Source organism: Argentina silus, assembly GCF_951799395.1.
Source record: "Argentina silus genome assembly, chromosome: 7".
Taxonomy (NCBI): domain Eukaryota; kingdom Metazoa; phylum Chordata; class Actinopteri; order Argentiniformes; family Argentinidae; genus Argentina; species Argentina silus.
This window is the reverse complement of record NC_139661.1, coordinates 6,074,487-6,090,314: the sequence shown is the minus strand read 5'-3', so window position 1 is coordinate 6,090,314 and position 15,828 is coordinate 6,074,487. Positions and strand designations below refer to the sequence as shown.

The 15,828-nt window shown below is 42.2% G+C and overlaps 1 protein-coding gene across 1 annotated transcript in view; it reads right to left on the bottom strand.

Moving 5' to 3' along the window:
* Positions 1 to 14,948, bottom strand: part of dapk1 (death-associated protein kinase 1) — a 66,156-nt gene extending 51,208 nt beyond the window's left edge. Inside the window, exons 1-2 of the mRNA XM_083674135.1 lie at positions 14,878 to 14,948; positions 14,074 to 14,250 (exon numbers count right to left, since the gene is read on the bottom strand). Coding sequence (XP_083530261.1) covers positions 14,074 to 14,135 — 62 coding nt within the window. The 5' untranslated portion in view covers positions 14,136 to 14,250; positions 14,878 to 14,948. The remainder of the gene's footprint in view (positions 1 to 14,073; positions 14,251 to 14,877) is intronic.
* Positions 14,949 to 15,828: the final 880 nt, after the last annotated feature.

Sequence of the window (15,828 nt, the reverse complement as noted above, 5' to 3'; positions counted from 1 at the left end):
TTTTCTAGAATTTGACTCCTTTTATCTATGCCAGTCTGTTATGTATCCTATTGTAAATTATGGTACAGGACTGATTGCTTTTGGAGAAAGCACATCTCTATTAAAGAATGCGCTAGAGCTATCCGTCAGGAGCAGCAGCTTTAGAGCTGGTGTTTTCATTCTCGACTTGTTTCAAAAGAACCTCAATTTTGTGCAGCTGGTCCTGTGCGTTCAAGTGAGTAATTGGAAATTGCAAGGGGGAAAAAATCAACCAGACCATCTGGTGGGAGAAGAAACAATACATATACTGTACAAAAGCTGTTAGATTAAGAGACACTGAATCATCTGCTCTATAACTGAGACTGGTTATTACAACAAAACGATCAATTTCGCCTTTTGTGCGATTCTTCTGAAAATGGTCACACACACAATAATGTTGGTATACATTCAGCATGTGTGCCACAAATGATTATTGAGGTATGGTTCATTGATGTAGAGAGTGTTTGCATCCACTACCTCATGCCTCTTGGTGGACACTCAGGTCAATACAGACAAATAGACATTTCTCACATACAGATGGCATTAGAGGCCTTTTTAGCTAGCTAGCAAGGGAGGCTGGTGGAGGCAGAAATCGAAGGACGGGCTCATTGTAATGCATGAAATAGAATGAGGGAAGGTATCAAACACGAACCTCCGGATTTCTACCTCCGCCAGTGTCCCCTGCTAACTAGATATGTACCCTTGGTTTGCCATGAAGCCTATTTTCTGAAGAAGTGTAAAGGAACACAAATTAGGCTTATACTGGGTATACATGTCAAACCAGATGACCCCCTGTATTCCTCCTCTTTAGTGGATGTCGCAACAATTCCTATGACTGAGAACAGCAAGACAGAATCACGTCCGGCTTAATGCACATACAGTACAGTATCTTCGATTTAGCAATAAGGCAAAAGGTACTGTAGAGGATCCACACAGCATTGATCCTGATGTTGTTTCCAAGCACCACCATAAGCCTATTATTGATAAACCAACCCTGAGAGTGCTAATGTGAAATAGTAGAGGAGGTCAAATGTGTGACGTACACCATTAGACATGTCGGTATGCCTCCATATGAGCATATGCCTTGGAGCTTAATGTTACCAAACACACTTGGAAATGCTTCTGTAGGGTAAATCAAACAATTTGTACAGTAAATCCAAGTCTGTGTCTACATAGATGGAAACCTTAGAATATGTCAGTAGCTCTCAAGGTTCTCCGGCATACAGTAGACCAACAAGGTTCCGGTAATAGCGGGTGTCAAAGCTGAGTGTGCTGGAAAACCTTATTAAAGCTTTCATGTTTGGGATTCAATTGACGTTCAAGTGATTGGGCACCACTCAGAGTTCAATTATTGAACTAAGCAGGCCATTTACCTCTGTGCTCATTCTACTGTACACTTGAGGGTCAAAGGTCAGTTTATGTTTTGAAACTGACATCACATCAGCCCAGAGAGCAGTACAGGCCGAGGACAGCCAGGAGGGAGAGTTATGGCAACACATAGACTCGAGTCATCACATCAGGTATTTGACCATGTGTAAACTCCTCCTGATTTCTTGTAACTCATAAGCATGGTCATAGCATATTGGGTATTCTTAATGGAATCTAGGATCCGATATGATCCATTGTCTGTCACACAGGGATGAGCAAAACATTATCAATCATTATTAATCATGAAATACCTTTTGGAGTCAGATATAATGTAATGTTGGTCACGTGACCACTTGTGTTGAGTTTGTTCGATCATGTCCATAAGTGTTAGAAGTAATCATTGGGAATAAATGTATGTCTTATGTTTGACCCGTCATCTATTCTTCAGTGTTTTATTTTCATCGACTATAATGGCAACATCATATCGCTATGTATACCTTTAACTATCCAACCCTATCTAACTCTGTTAGGCAGAAGGGACTAGGGGTTGTATCTGGAAAGGGCAATTCAGAGAGTGTGAAGGAGACGAACCCTGTTCAAATAAATCAGTGACATTTATTTCTGCTGAGATGGTACTCGGTGGACCAGTTACGGCCATTCTATAGCAGCGAAGGTGCTGACACCTCTCATGATGAGTTCTATAGCAGCGAAGGTGCTGGCACCTCATGATGAGTTCTATAGCAGCGAAGGTGCTGGCACCTCATGATGAGTTCTATAGCAGCGAAGGTGCTGACACCTCATGATGAGTTCTATAGCAACGAAGGTGCTGGCACCTCATGATGAGTTCTATAGCAGCGAAGGTGCTGACACCTCATGATGAGTTCTATAGCAACGAAGGTGCTGGCACCTCATGATGAGTTCTATAGCAACGAAGGTGCTGACACCTCATGATGAGTTCTATAGCAACGAAGGTGCTGGCACCTCATGATGAGTTCTATAGCAGCGAAGGTGCTGACACCTCATGATGAGTTCTATAGCAGCGAAGGTGCTGGCACCTCATGATGAGTTGGGTGTGCATTAATCCCTGTGGAAGTATTCCTGCTGCAACTGCAGATTCTATAGACAATTGCTGAATAAATTGGGAAACTTTAGTTCGACACTGATGAAGGATGTATAGGAAAAAAACATAATCAGGCTTCATATCTTTTTAATTATGTGTCGTGCTCACAGAGTAATTTGCATCATCAGCTTCCTCCATGTACTTCTCAGAAAAATGTCAAAAGGTTTCCTTCGGAAAGTCTCTGGCAGTATGTATAGGCCATTGTATGGTTCGCTTTGCTGCCTGTATAATTTATTAACGTTATAGGTAGGCTAGCTTTGGAGGTGAGATTGGATGTGCAAGAACAGGTGAACATATAACCTCGTCCCCAGGCTATTGTGCAGATAAGCCTGGATTAACAATGACTCAAACCTGGCCTTAGTGGGAGTGAATTTACTAAAAAGTAAGGTCAAGTATTTGTCACTATTTGATTCCAGCAAATCACATGACTGTAAGGCGTGGCTCCGAATCAGAAACCTGTGGTGTGCAAGGACTGGGGGGGGGAAGTGCTGTGGGAGATGATTGATGCCAGGTAAAGCCAATGTTTTGACGCGTTGGTCCCAGCATATTTGGTAGAAGTGGGAACGAGATTAGTGTCTAAGTGAGTGTGTGTGTGTGTGTACACATTTGAAGCCAAGGCCACCCATTCATCAATACTTCATTAGCCTTTTGCTCTCTTACCATGTAGAGAGTGGCCTTGCCTTGGTCAAGGGCCACCATATTGATAAAGAGAATAGGCTAGAATACAGTTCAACGGTTGCTTGTCAAAATACATAGACAAAATAAAACTTGGGATTTTAATTAACTTGGCCTCTAGATTAAGACATGCACATGCATATGAATGAAATCCAATGAATTTAACTGATCAACATGTATTATAAAATGATCCTTTTTTTTTGTTTCAACAATAGATTAGGGGGGTGGTGAAATAGCTTGATGAACTCGGCGGGCTGTGGATATTGTATTCAAAACGTTGAATTTCTCTCCTCTGGCTAATTGAATTGTGTTTGGCTCATGGTGGACAGACAGAGCCCTGATGCGTTGCTAACTAGCTTCAGTATTGCCAGTGGCCAAATTACCCTCTAAAATAGTGAGCCTTTTTGCATCTCATTCACTGGTTCTACCGATCTAGGGACAAACACGGGAAATGAGCGTAAAGTTGAGTGTTATGGTGCAATGCATTTGACTGATGTTAGTGTGTCAGTGTGTGTTAAATATTTCAATTGTATCTGTCCCCTACTGAAACACATGATTTAAGTAAACAACATTCTAATAAGTACTGACGCAGCAACCGGAGAATCATATGCCAAATCTGAAGTCTTCCCTTGATTACTCGTGTCCTCTATACTTGCCTCCTTTTCAAAACACATTGGAGGAGAAAAAGATCTGGGGTTCCTACCCTTAGACCTTCTGCTCCAATGGGTTGAGAAGGACGTGAGAAGAGTGGACGCAAGGAATCAAGGAAAGACTTGAGATTTGACCACAGATCAGCTCTATGGAAGGGAGGGAGGACACATTGTACCATAGCTGCTTCTCTCCATGAGCCTTTCACACTTTGTATAGAGCCTTGGGGGCTCACGATTATTATCATTATCAATACTATTCCAAAAAGATAAACATATGATCAACTGGCTTTTCACTATTGGAGGGGAAAGACACTGTCATCACAAGTCCCGGCAAGCCCTACTCTTGATTTCCACTCGAGAATGACTCGGGCAGGTGACACTGGATGGATTCCTTTTGATCCTCCGGGCGCACACACACCAACTCGTACAATCAAAGTCTGAACAATCCCGACACTTTGACTATCAACCAATAAAACGCCTACTCACATCAACAAAGTTCAGCCAATGACGGAAGAGCGTGGAGAGTACCCTTCCCACTCTACACAGCATGGCAACAATACAGGGCCCAGCGACACAGCTCTTGCACATATTTGGAGGTGTATCATTTAGCATGCTAATTCCCCAGTGAGTCACACCTATTCATTAGTGGGGAGCGACTGTGGGAGGACAGTGCTGAGTGCTCCCGGCCCACTAATCTGTAGTGCCACAAACCTCGCCACTGACAAAAAAATTACGCAACCCCTCGCTGCCATTGTGTGCCAGGGAGGGGTAACCAAGGAAACAGCATTAGCGCTGTGGCAGCATTAGCCGAGGCACACTTCACGGTTTGAATAAGGATATCGGTTGGTCTGAAAGGCAAACGCCTCTAGAGCTGGTGTCTGGGGTGGGTGGAAAACCCACCCTAAATTGGGCTAATGCTCCAAAAGGGCAAATGTTAGCCTACATGTTTAAGGAGGGAATGTGTTTGTGTGTGTGTGTGTGTGTGTGTGTGTGTGTGTGTAGTAAGCCAGGCCGGCCCCCACTGTCCTCTCGTTGCGCCCAATGTTTAATTCCAGTTCATTTCAGTAATCACATTCTTACTATGCTCTCAGAGACCCTTAAACCATCAATCTGGAGTTGGTAAAACAGAAAATTGGCTGGCTCACTCTGGTTAAAATACATATATATATATATATATATATTTTTTTAAATGCTTTAGTAAAAATTTAAAAATAACCAGAGAGACAGTCAGCAATGCAATTTTGTTTTATGGCAAAATGTTATTTTTAGGACAGTAGCGTACCTAAACTGTATTTCTGGTTACTTAAGCCGAACACCATGTTTTTCCATGCTGTTAATCCTGCAACGTTTGACAGGAAAAGTTACTTTTCACTAACTCCGGATTGTGGCTTTAAAATAAATGACAGAACCCTTTTTCCACATCGAGGCAAGCATTCATTACAAAGCAATCTCTGTAGGCTTCACTCTTCCGCTATTCCAAATTACTCATGAAGCACAACTGGAATTCTACCAGCTCTGTTAGTTACTTAAGCAATAACATGCCGTAGACCGTCACAGCCGTTCCAATATCCTAGATATAGCACACCCTTGAGTGGGTTATTGCTTTTATACGACAGGTTTACACCGACAGTAACAATTTTAACAACAAGCAATGGTGCCAGAGGTTTTTTTTTCATGATATATTGTTTTGGTTTATGCCTGGCGCACAGGTTCGTTGGTAGTTCTGGAACTAATGTAATACCACTGTAGTTAGGAACACAGGTTGGTTGATAGTTCTGGAACGCATGGTCTAATATGATTGGTATGTAAACAAACCAGTAAACACATATCTACCTGTCTGGTTTATAAAAGCTAGCTAGCCATTTTGTTTTTTGAGGACTGTAGCAGCATAAGGATGACGACAACAACCATGATGAATGATCCATTATTGTCAGATACTTCCATTGGTCTAATAACGTTTTTATTATTGAAAAACACATTTTAAAAAAAGCTACAATATCCAGAACAGTGTTTATGACATATGTATACATTTTGCCAGTGAAAGTGATGTGGTAGCCGTGCTGATATCGTGGATATCGGAACGGCTGGAATGCTTCTCGGGAATGCTTGATTTGATCAACCCATTGTATAAAATGCTCCCACTACTACTTAACTAGTGGGAGCAGTTTAAGGTCAAAGCAGAGATGGTCAACTGAGAGGTCTCTTTTCGTGGTGATTAAATATGCGTTGTTTGTTGTCATGCTTGACTACTGGAAAGCTACAGCTCTGAGACAACCTCTCAGCTGAGGTTCTTAGCATATTACATCTGGAGACTGGTTTTGCTTTCACAATGTAGAGCAGCCAAACCAATACAAACACTTAGGTCTATCGCCTTGAGGACACACAGGCACACACACACCTCAAACAACGTAACTTTAAACCAAGTCAGAGAGTTAATTTGAGGTGACTTAGTCACAGATGTTGAACATCACTTTTTTCTCCCCAATCACTCCCGTGTTTTGTTAGCGGTGGCTAAAGTTAGCTGAAGTTAGTAATGGCTATTAAAACAACTCTGAACAATGGATTACAGTTTCTCCTGGCCCATAGACTACTTTCAAGCTAGGAACCATCCTCTATATACTGTATATGGCTGTGGAAAGTTAGGTATTTACCAAAAACATGCAAAAGCATCACTATTGACTATGACACAGAAGTAAACGTCCAATGCTGGGTCTTTGCCTTTTTCTCTAATTACTTGGACAGGCATTCAACATGTCAATGGAATGTAATTTGCCTCCTTCCTGTGGATTTAAGACAACAAAGGACACATTGTATCTGGAGGCAAGGAGAGGCAAACCGGGGGGGGGGTTATTAATAATAACAACAACTACAGGGCCATAATCAAATCAGCAAGGGGAACACCATCCATCCACTTCTCCATCAAACAAAATGTGACTGATGGTGGAATCAATGCTGCTGTTGCTCAATTCCAAACACACCACTAGCACTTAGCCATCAGACCTGGGCAGCAAAATACATATTTACAATGGTTTCAAATATTTGACATGTGCTAGATATTACTTGTCCGGTACAATGGGACCAGTGGAATTGTCTCAGAAGTGCAAACACCACTTGCAATGCAAGCTAAATCTAGCAATATTTGAAACCCTTTCAAATATTTATTTTGCCCAGGTCTGCTACCCATATGCACTTCATGTAGATCTTAAAGGATTGGACATAGAAAATGTGGTAATAAGTCCACCGTAGCCAGTTAAAACTATTTGACATTGGGCATATACTGTATGGGTGCTGGGTAGACTATACTCAGACGAGTACATGTGTGGGGAAATAAGTATGGCCCAGTGGCACAGAAAGTTGCCCATAATAACCTAAAGTGTGTCTAATAGAGGGTGAGACAGATGAGCCAATCTGATGGCCACGCTCGGAACAGACAGATAGATAAACAGACAGTTGCCTTGGCAACCCACACAGACAGAGGGAGGGAGGGAGGATGTTGGAGAAAGAGTCTGTAATCTCCGGTGTTATTTCTGCTTCGTCTTCAGAAGGGGCCCTTATGTGTACTGAAACTGACATTCACCTGGTTTCGAGGTGGCCCGTCTGTCTGTCACCACATGGAGTGTTAAAAGCCACGGACTGGTTTTGTAGGTTTAGAGACGCATTGACTTGACTGCCCCTTTTCCCTTCTCTTCCAGATAACTTTCAAGGAGCCTCTTATGAAAAAAGATTGCTGCAAAAAAAGGGTCAGCTTTTTTTGGTAGGGCTGTCGTTTTTGTTGAGACAGACGTTGCAGGGCTTTTCAGACAGTTTGATTACACCTTGTTCAGTCAACCTTATTTCTATGTATTGTGTTGTTAAAGGTGCATTTCTACATGCAAATAGCCCTTCTATATAGTATCTGTAGTGGACATACCTTGAGGTAAAGATGGACATTTTTTAACATTGTTTGAAGCTATAACTAAATGATATTTACTGTCAATGTGGACGGCCTGGTCTTCCTGATTCGCTGTTGGGTCTCGTTCTAGAACCATGAAAATGTAAGCATAACTATTCACAGCCCTATCAAAGAATACCCTTTGGATTATTATGATATAACTAAGTAGTGTTAAGATCTTTAAGGTACTGTATTTCTATTGTGTATTCTTCAAAAACTAAGGGGGTTTATAAGCAAAACATAAATTAACCTTTAAAACAAACAAAATAATTACTATTACACATTGACATGGAAAGTTTTGGAAAAAATCAGGTGTGAATACTTGGAAAATGGATATGCAGCAAACAAGAAGCTAAAGAATGTTTGAGTGAGAGGGGCAGTAGCATGATTGCAAAGACTGAGTGGAATGTCTGAAATCCATTACAAATGCAGCTATAATTGAAAGTGCTTGCGAAAGCATTCCATAGCCTGATAAAAAACACTCCTAAATTAATTTTGAGCTATTACTGATTGTAACAATGAGATAATGTTATCAGAGTGTGTGCAGCTTCAAGTACATTAAATGTTGTAATGAAACTTGTGAAACAATGTTCTACTAGGGATTAAGTCGCAAATGTGGGCTATTTGTTTCATATAATCAATTCATCTGCCAAGAGTAGAATTTCCCCTTTCTTCTGTGCCCCTCAGGCAACAAATACATGACAGGGAATTGTAATATAGAAAATAGATGTCAGAGTGAATATAAATATTGGGACATATAATAGGAATATTATTAATCAACTCCTGACATCAGGACAGTCAGCTGCTTATTCCACTAGTACGACTGAGCCATGTTTTATCTGTTGGGGTTGTGGGTTGACAGTTGGAAAAGGCAAATGGTGCATTCTTTGATAAACCTCCTGAAACGCCTAATGCAAAATAGTATTTGTTCTCTGAAAATTATTAAAAGGTGCATTTGGTTTTCACTTGCAAGCTAAGTCTGGGTCATTTTAATGACCACGTCAGTTACTGTACAATACATGTAAAATGCATGTACTGTCTATCCATCATTGACATGCAGCATCATGGCTTGAGCTCCAAGCCAAGCCAATCAACATGCATGAAACATCCCCCTCTGTCAGAGCTCCCACCATCCTTGCGCCTGGGCAACTCATTAATCACATGGAACCGGTGTCTGCAACAATAGGGGACACTCAGGGCTTTGATTGCAGAGTGAGTTTACACTGTAATGTACACCTAAACAGGCCTGGACTACAGTGAATGAATGAGGTTTAGGGTGGGACATAAGAGCCCCCAAAACATAACTTAATACTGCTGGTCAGTCTTTCTTCAAATCATTTCCGAGAGCCCATTTATGGCCATTCTAAATCAACCCCTTGCGCATACTCCCTAGACACTTGTGCAGATCTGAATAGATAGATAATATGCTCAGGATCATTATGAGTAACAAATGCCTGGCCAAACCCCAAAACAAGGGACATTAAAGACAACACACTCAATCAATAAGTGCTGACAAGAGGCAGTTGGCTCTGAAGTCCCATGTGAGCTGTGATGTGGTGCATTCTTAATAAGACTCCTGAAATGCCACCATATATGCAAAACCCACAAAGCAACGCACAACAAATACCATCTCAAATGAAACCAGGATATTGGTTGTGTTTCGATATTAAGAGGTTGACGCTAGCATAGCTAGCACGCAGGGACAATAATTCTATCTAGTATGCTAGTGTGGATATCAGAACATAGCCATTGTTAAGCCTAGGGGCAACCGTGTCAGAGCTTGAGGGAATGCAGGAGGAAACACTCCATACAGTGGGTCTTCAATGTCTTGGGTGGATGCTGTGTTTTTCGGTGGGCTGCAGAGGCTGTTGTTGTCGATCTGTTATTAAACCTCTTTCTATCCACACACACCACACCAGATGCTCTCAAGGCATTGCCTCAGTGTGATCGTCTTCTGCTTTGCGAACACTACAGCTCCTTCGTCTGCAAAGTGAAAGAGAGGGGGGGGGAAAAGGAGAAGCTGGGTTTCTCCCATGCTATCACCCTTGGCCTCTCCAACATGCTTGACTGGGCAGAGCTCTCTCACTTCATTGACAGCAATGAGTTTGTCTTGTGATCCTCCCCCCTCCCAGTCTTCCCCCACCCCCTGCCTGCCTGCCTCTCTCTCTCTCAAGCAACCCCATTAGGTCCCACAAGACCGTTGAAGCCCAACCCAACAGTACGTGCTCAGTGCTCACACACATACATTAGTGTGACGCGCCCCCTCCATTCACTGTTAACACAGTTGGCACTATTCCAATGATCCCGCATTCAATTTAGAGATTGATTCTTGAAATTACCCCATAATGTTCCTTGAGGATTTCCCAATGTGGGAATGTGGGAATTTCAGTTTGCTTCCCGACATCACCAGAATACAAACTAAATCAACAGTCTGTGTAATCAGAAGGCATTAGACATCTAGAAAGACAGACAGACTTACAAGACATTTTGGCATTGTCTTAAATGTAATGTCTTTGAGAATGATTATATCAATAAGACAAAATCAAGTGAATGCTGTTTTCTTTATATATTCTTACCGACAAGACAGACAGAAAAGATAAACCAATATGCACTCATATAAAACCTGCTAATCTGATTGTCAAATGATGGTTTTCCATAACCGATCCCTTGTCTTATTTGCTGTATCTGTGATATGACAGTCACTTAGTATTTCGCCCCAGTACCCCGCGGTGGTCTCCCAGGCCGTACCAGGCGGCACACACACACACACACACACACACACACACACACACACACACACACACACACACACACACACACACACACACACACACACACACACACACACACACACACACACACACACACACGCACGTCATGAAGAGTTGTGCTTCTAACAGTCCAGCCACCAGACCACTCCAGTGCCCGAGCCCTCCTGCACCACAGTGCATTGTAAGGAGGGGATCTAGGTCACTCTGTGGGAAACATTTTGCATGTATGCATAGCATTAAGAGGTGGCAGAGGTGGTGGGGTGACACTGAATTATAAAGGGGGTTCACCCAACTTGGTAATGTGATTCATGACTGTGTCAAATACAGTACTATGATGGCCTGCTTTACAGGGGTATATCTAGGTTTCTTGAGAATACCTGCTCCTCTTCACACAAAAAAACATCCACAATGAATATGCGCCACAAACACACACACACACACACACACACACACACACACACACACACACACACACACACACACACACACACACACACACACACACACACACACACACACACACACACACACACACACACACACACACACACACACACACACACACACACACACACACACACACACACACACACACGACCGCAATTAGCAGAGCTACTGTGGAGGCAGCCAGGCTTGCTGGAGATCTGACAGAGGCAGTGTAACACAGCGAAATGTTAAAAAAGATATCAATGTACATGAAATGAAGGCACTTAACATTTTTAGAGGAAGACTAATTCCACAAGCTGGGCTTATATGCTGATGACTTAGCAATATTTTCTCTACAGACTAGGCTGATCAATGTCTGTTCAGCAAGTGACGGAGAGATTAATGGATCCTAAAAAAAAGGATTGAAATTCACAGACGAATCTCCACAGAAATGACCAACGGCCATTTGTGCTGTGCAAGCTCTCACCTCTATGGCCACTCCTGAGGGCTACAATACTTGCCAACAGAGTTTCCAAAGTTGTGGCAACGTAGATTGAAGCAGTTGAATGCCAATGGGAACAGGCATCTTCAGGTGCCCATTCAAGTGCCTGCTTCCATTATGGGGGACCACCCGCGAAAGAGGCCCCCCGAGAAGAATAAGGAGTACCCCTTCACGTCTGCCCGTCCCCTGGCCGCGGGCTTCAAAGCCCCCTTGGAGAGGGAGGCTGTGTGTTTAACCCTGGGGCCTGAGAAGCCCACAGCACACCACTGCTGCACAACTATTAAACGCTTCAATGCAGCTAAAGGGTTACGGAGAAGTTGGGCCCCTTTCACGACCGACCACTTTGATGGGCATCAAACGAGAGGCCAGTGTTCAATGGTTATAAAATATATATATATATATATATGCAATATAATTCCCTCGCGGATCTGAGAGCACTAAACAGGAGCTTTCAAACGCTCCGATGAGCAATTAGCTGAGATCTTGTACAGGAGTTCAATTGAGCAGCGATGTGGTCAGTCCTTTACTTTCTCTCTTATTCGGGAAAAAAAGTTTGGGAGGATTTTTTTGTGAGAAGCTGCTGAGCGAATTTCTGGACATCAACAGCTCTTTTTTTTAAAGGTAAACATGATGTAGCCACAAAATACCAGGGTGACTACTGATAGAGATAACTAGCCCTAACTATAACTCTAAACATAAACAATTCCATACTGTAAAGCATGTCTATTTTGCTGAGCAATTTCCAGGTTCCAGGTTGCTTTCAGTGAAACCAGGCATGGCTAGCCTAGCACCCACAAGTGACTATACACTTTGCTTGGACTATTTCCCACTCTCTGAGCCCGAACGGGCTTCTTTCCAATTACAGTCAGAGGTGGAATACAGTCAGATCAAAAGCCTCTCTGTCTTAAGCGTGCAAGGAATTACCAAGCAGGTAACCTGGTGTAATACAGCCAATGAATAGACAAGCTCACATGCAATGCAGTAGGCAATCTAAGGTTTTAAACTAATAAACTAAGGTTTTCTGCCCTTCTAATTGCACACGGAAACAAAAACAAAGGCAGATTCTATTAAAGACGGACCTTTGTTTTTGTAAACAGACATTCCACAAACCTAATGATCCTTCTTCAAGTATTCGGAGATAGGGGCACGGAATTATAGAGGGATGTTGGCAAGACCCTGGCACACAGAGTCAACAAATCACTAGGGATTACTTTCCAACCAATCTCACCAATAACAGGCATTTCCCTACAAATATTTTTCCTAAATGTTCTCAGGCAGAATTACCCCTCTGGAAATCTGTAACATTCTGAACAGGAATCCAATACACATTCAAATCAGCATTGATTGAGTCCCAAATGAGACATCTCACACTCAAGTAACTGTCTCTTCACCTCCAGTCAGTAATTCAATACTGTTCTACGCAGTTCCACGCCTTCTCCATTACAAAACCCGTTGAATGCAGCAGCTACCTTAGTACTCCTCTACCGTTGAAACAGAAGCACTAGACTAGGTCATTGAAGCAGCACAGCAGAGTGCTCCCTGGACAACACAATTATACTATTATGATTGATATACATGGGTCCCCCTTTGGACAAAAAAAAAAACAAGAACATCCTTCATCTATTCAAAACTCCCTTGCTTGTGACAGTCATTTGAGAACTCTTGCATGCATTAGGCAACATATACATAAAGCCAGTTACGTAACCTGTTTATACTGGTATGATAAACAGGAAATTGTTTCCTAAAATCTAGTTGGCTCATATTTCTTGGCAGTGTGCAATGAGGACAATGATGACACAGCCAGCCCAAGATGAAAACAAGAAACACACCACCCACATACAGTACTACACTCTACTGAAGAGAATGCACTCCCTCACCAAAATTCACAGATTATTCTAAATCATCCACTCCCTTTCTGTTAATGACATATTTTCCACTGCTGAGAGCAGTCTCAAGTGCCTAAACGGGTTGGCTGACACACCACACATGAAATAGATGGACTGGGGGCATGACAAGCTGCAAATTAACTGGGAGATGAAGATGCACACTGGTGCATATAGACCCTCACTGTCAAATGGATCCTGCTATAAATCAGGGGTATGTTAATACAGCCACAATAGCAAACGATAACATCTTGCCATAACTCTAAATATGTAGGTTATTGGATAAGTCATTATGTTTCACATAAATCAGGGATATGGACAACTCTGGTTACACAGTTTTGTTGATATACATTCAATTTCATGATGTCTACAGTAAACATTTCACAGCCAATTCAAGTCATCACCTGTACATGTCTTCAAGTACACACTGCAATGAGGTGTTCTTCACAACATAATAGCTCAACATATTTGCTCAAAAGGCTATTCAAAAAGGAGAGCCAGATGTCTTGACCTCATGCCATACTGTCACTATACAGGTATGCATCATAAGATACACTGTGGTAGCCTACTATACACAAAGCTTTTATGGGATTCGAGTTCGGTTGTCTTCTTGGCTGGCTCTCTCTCTCGTCTTCTGTCCCTGTGCAGCTCTGCACAACGAACATCAAAAGACCATCCCCCTCTCCCCGTCTGAAAATGTTTAGCAATTTTTAAAAGGTGATAACTTACCTCCCAAGCTCATCTCCAATTTCGTAATATTCCTCAACATTCTCTTGATTGAAAATGGTCATGTTGTAAGGCGCTTTCACTCCCGACAATTCCAAATCAGCGCCGCCACCGCCGCTCTCAGCGACCCATCCCTGTCAACCTCTTGACAGTTTACGGCGGATACTACTCATATTTGGTCTTCAAATTGTAAAGGAAAATGTAATAACGTTAGTGCAAACGTTGTGTAACGTGGGCGTTGAAATGAAAGTGGCATACGGAGTTGGCATTTGGATGTTAGATTAGGCTACTTCAACAAAAGGAGCCCAGCTAGAGCACATAAAACCTGCAGCTTGTGAGGGTCGAGAGACGTCACGACTTTCACTGACAATTAGTATTTTTGTCTCTCTAGTAGGCTATTGTAGAAAACACTTCTAACTTTCAGTGATGTCTATCATCGGAAATACGTTAGATAGTGACCGGCTAGACATAGCTGACTCAAAAGCTTGCTGTAGCCAAGGGAACACGGGTATAGCCAGCCAGTCTACAGCATGCAGGTCTTGTTACCAGTGCAAGAGGCACGACTTGTTTTTCTTAAGAATCTTAATTTTCTAGAGCTGAGCAGGTGCTTAACCATTTCAATTGCGGCCAGAAGTAAGCAAACAAATGCACGTGCTTTATATCATAGCAAGCTATAGCCTGGTCAGCTAAAACTGATTCAGCGCTTTATAGCCAATTTCATGCCAATAATTGGTACAGCCTTCTTACTACAACATTCGTCGGAACATTGAAACAACGTATCGAAGACACAATATCAAAGTATCTTACTATCCCCGCGCGCTTCGCTGTACAGGTGGCAGGTAATCCCGATTGAATGCGATTAAAGTCGCGTACCTTCCTTCAGAACATGAAAATGAAATGTTGCAGGAAATGGAAGGATTGTAACAATGTAGCCTGCTGGCGTGTATCCTTCCCTGTGTGTGGGTTGCGCGCTAATAGGTGTGGATAGTAGTGTGCCTCGGTCGCAGGGAGGCAGCATAGAGCATGAAAATAGGTAGCCTATCTACTGTGGTAGTTGATCAATGTAGGCAAGGGGTTAATTCCTATAGTGGTTGGTCAAGACCCACTGTGTCCTATTAGTAACCAAACTAAACCCCTACAGCAGATTATGTTTTATGAAAGGAGAAGCACTCACAGCTACAGATTGTGATTGTCTAGTAGGCATTTAGAACTTCAAGTTCAAGTTTATTGCAATTGAAATTGAAATTGTCATTACATCATATAGTACACAATGCAACAAAATGCTTAAGGTAGAACAGCTCTGCAACACCAATCAACAACACAATACAGTGTAATAAGTAAAAAAAACTTCAAACTAAATGATTTCAGTGTATGCACACTTCCTTTTCTATTTCATAGCTTCCTTTTTATTCATCAACAAATCAAAGAAACAGACATGCTTCCTCTTCCACAAACACAACATACACACCTTAAAATCCAAATCACAAGTACAGGTCACCTACCATTTCCCAACCCCCCTTCCCACCAACCCCGGGGGAGTGAGAGTATATGGCCATATAACCCACCCCTACGTGGTTGGACTCGACAAAAAGTGACTCACAAAGTCAGAAGAAACTATATTGAGACAATAACTTGAAATAAATTACAAACTAATTATAATTAAACACACTACATGATATAGTCAATCCACTAAGTCTATGCTAGTCAGCTGCACCTGCTGGCCACAGCAAGAAAGAGACCCATACAAGGTTAAATTCC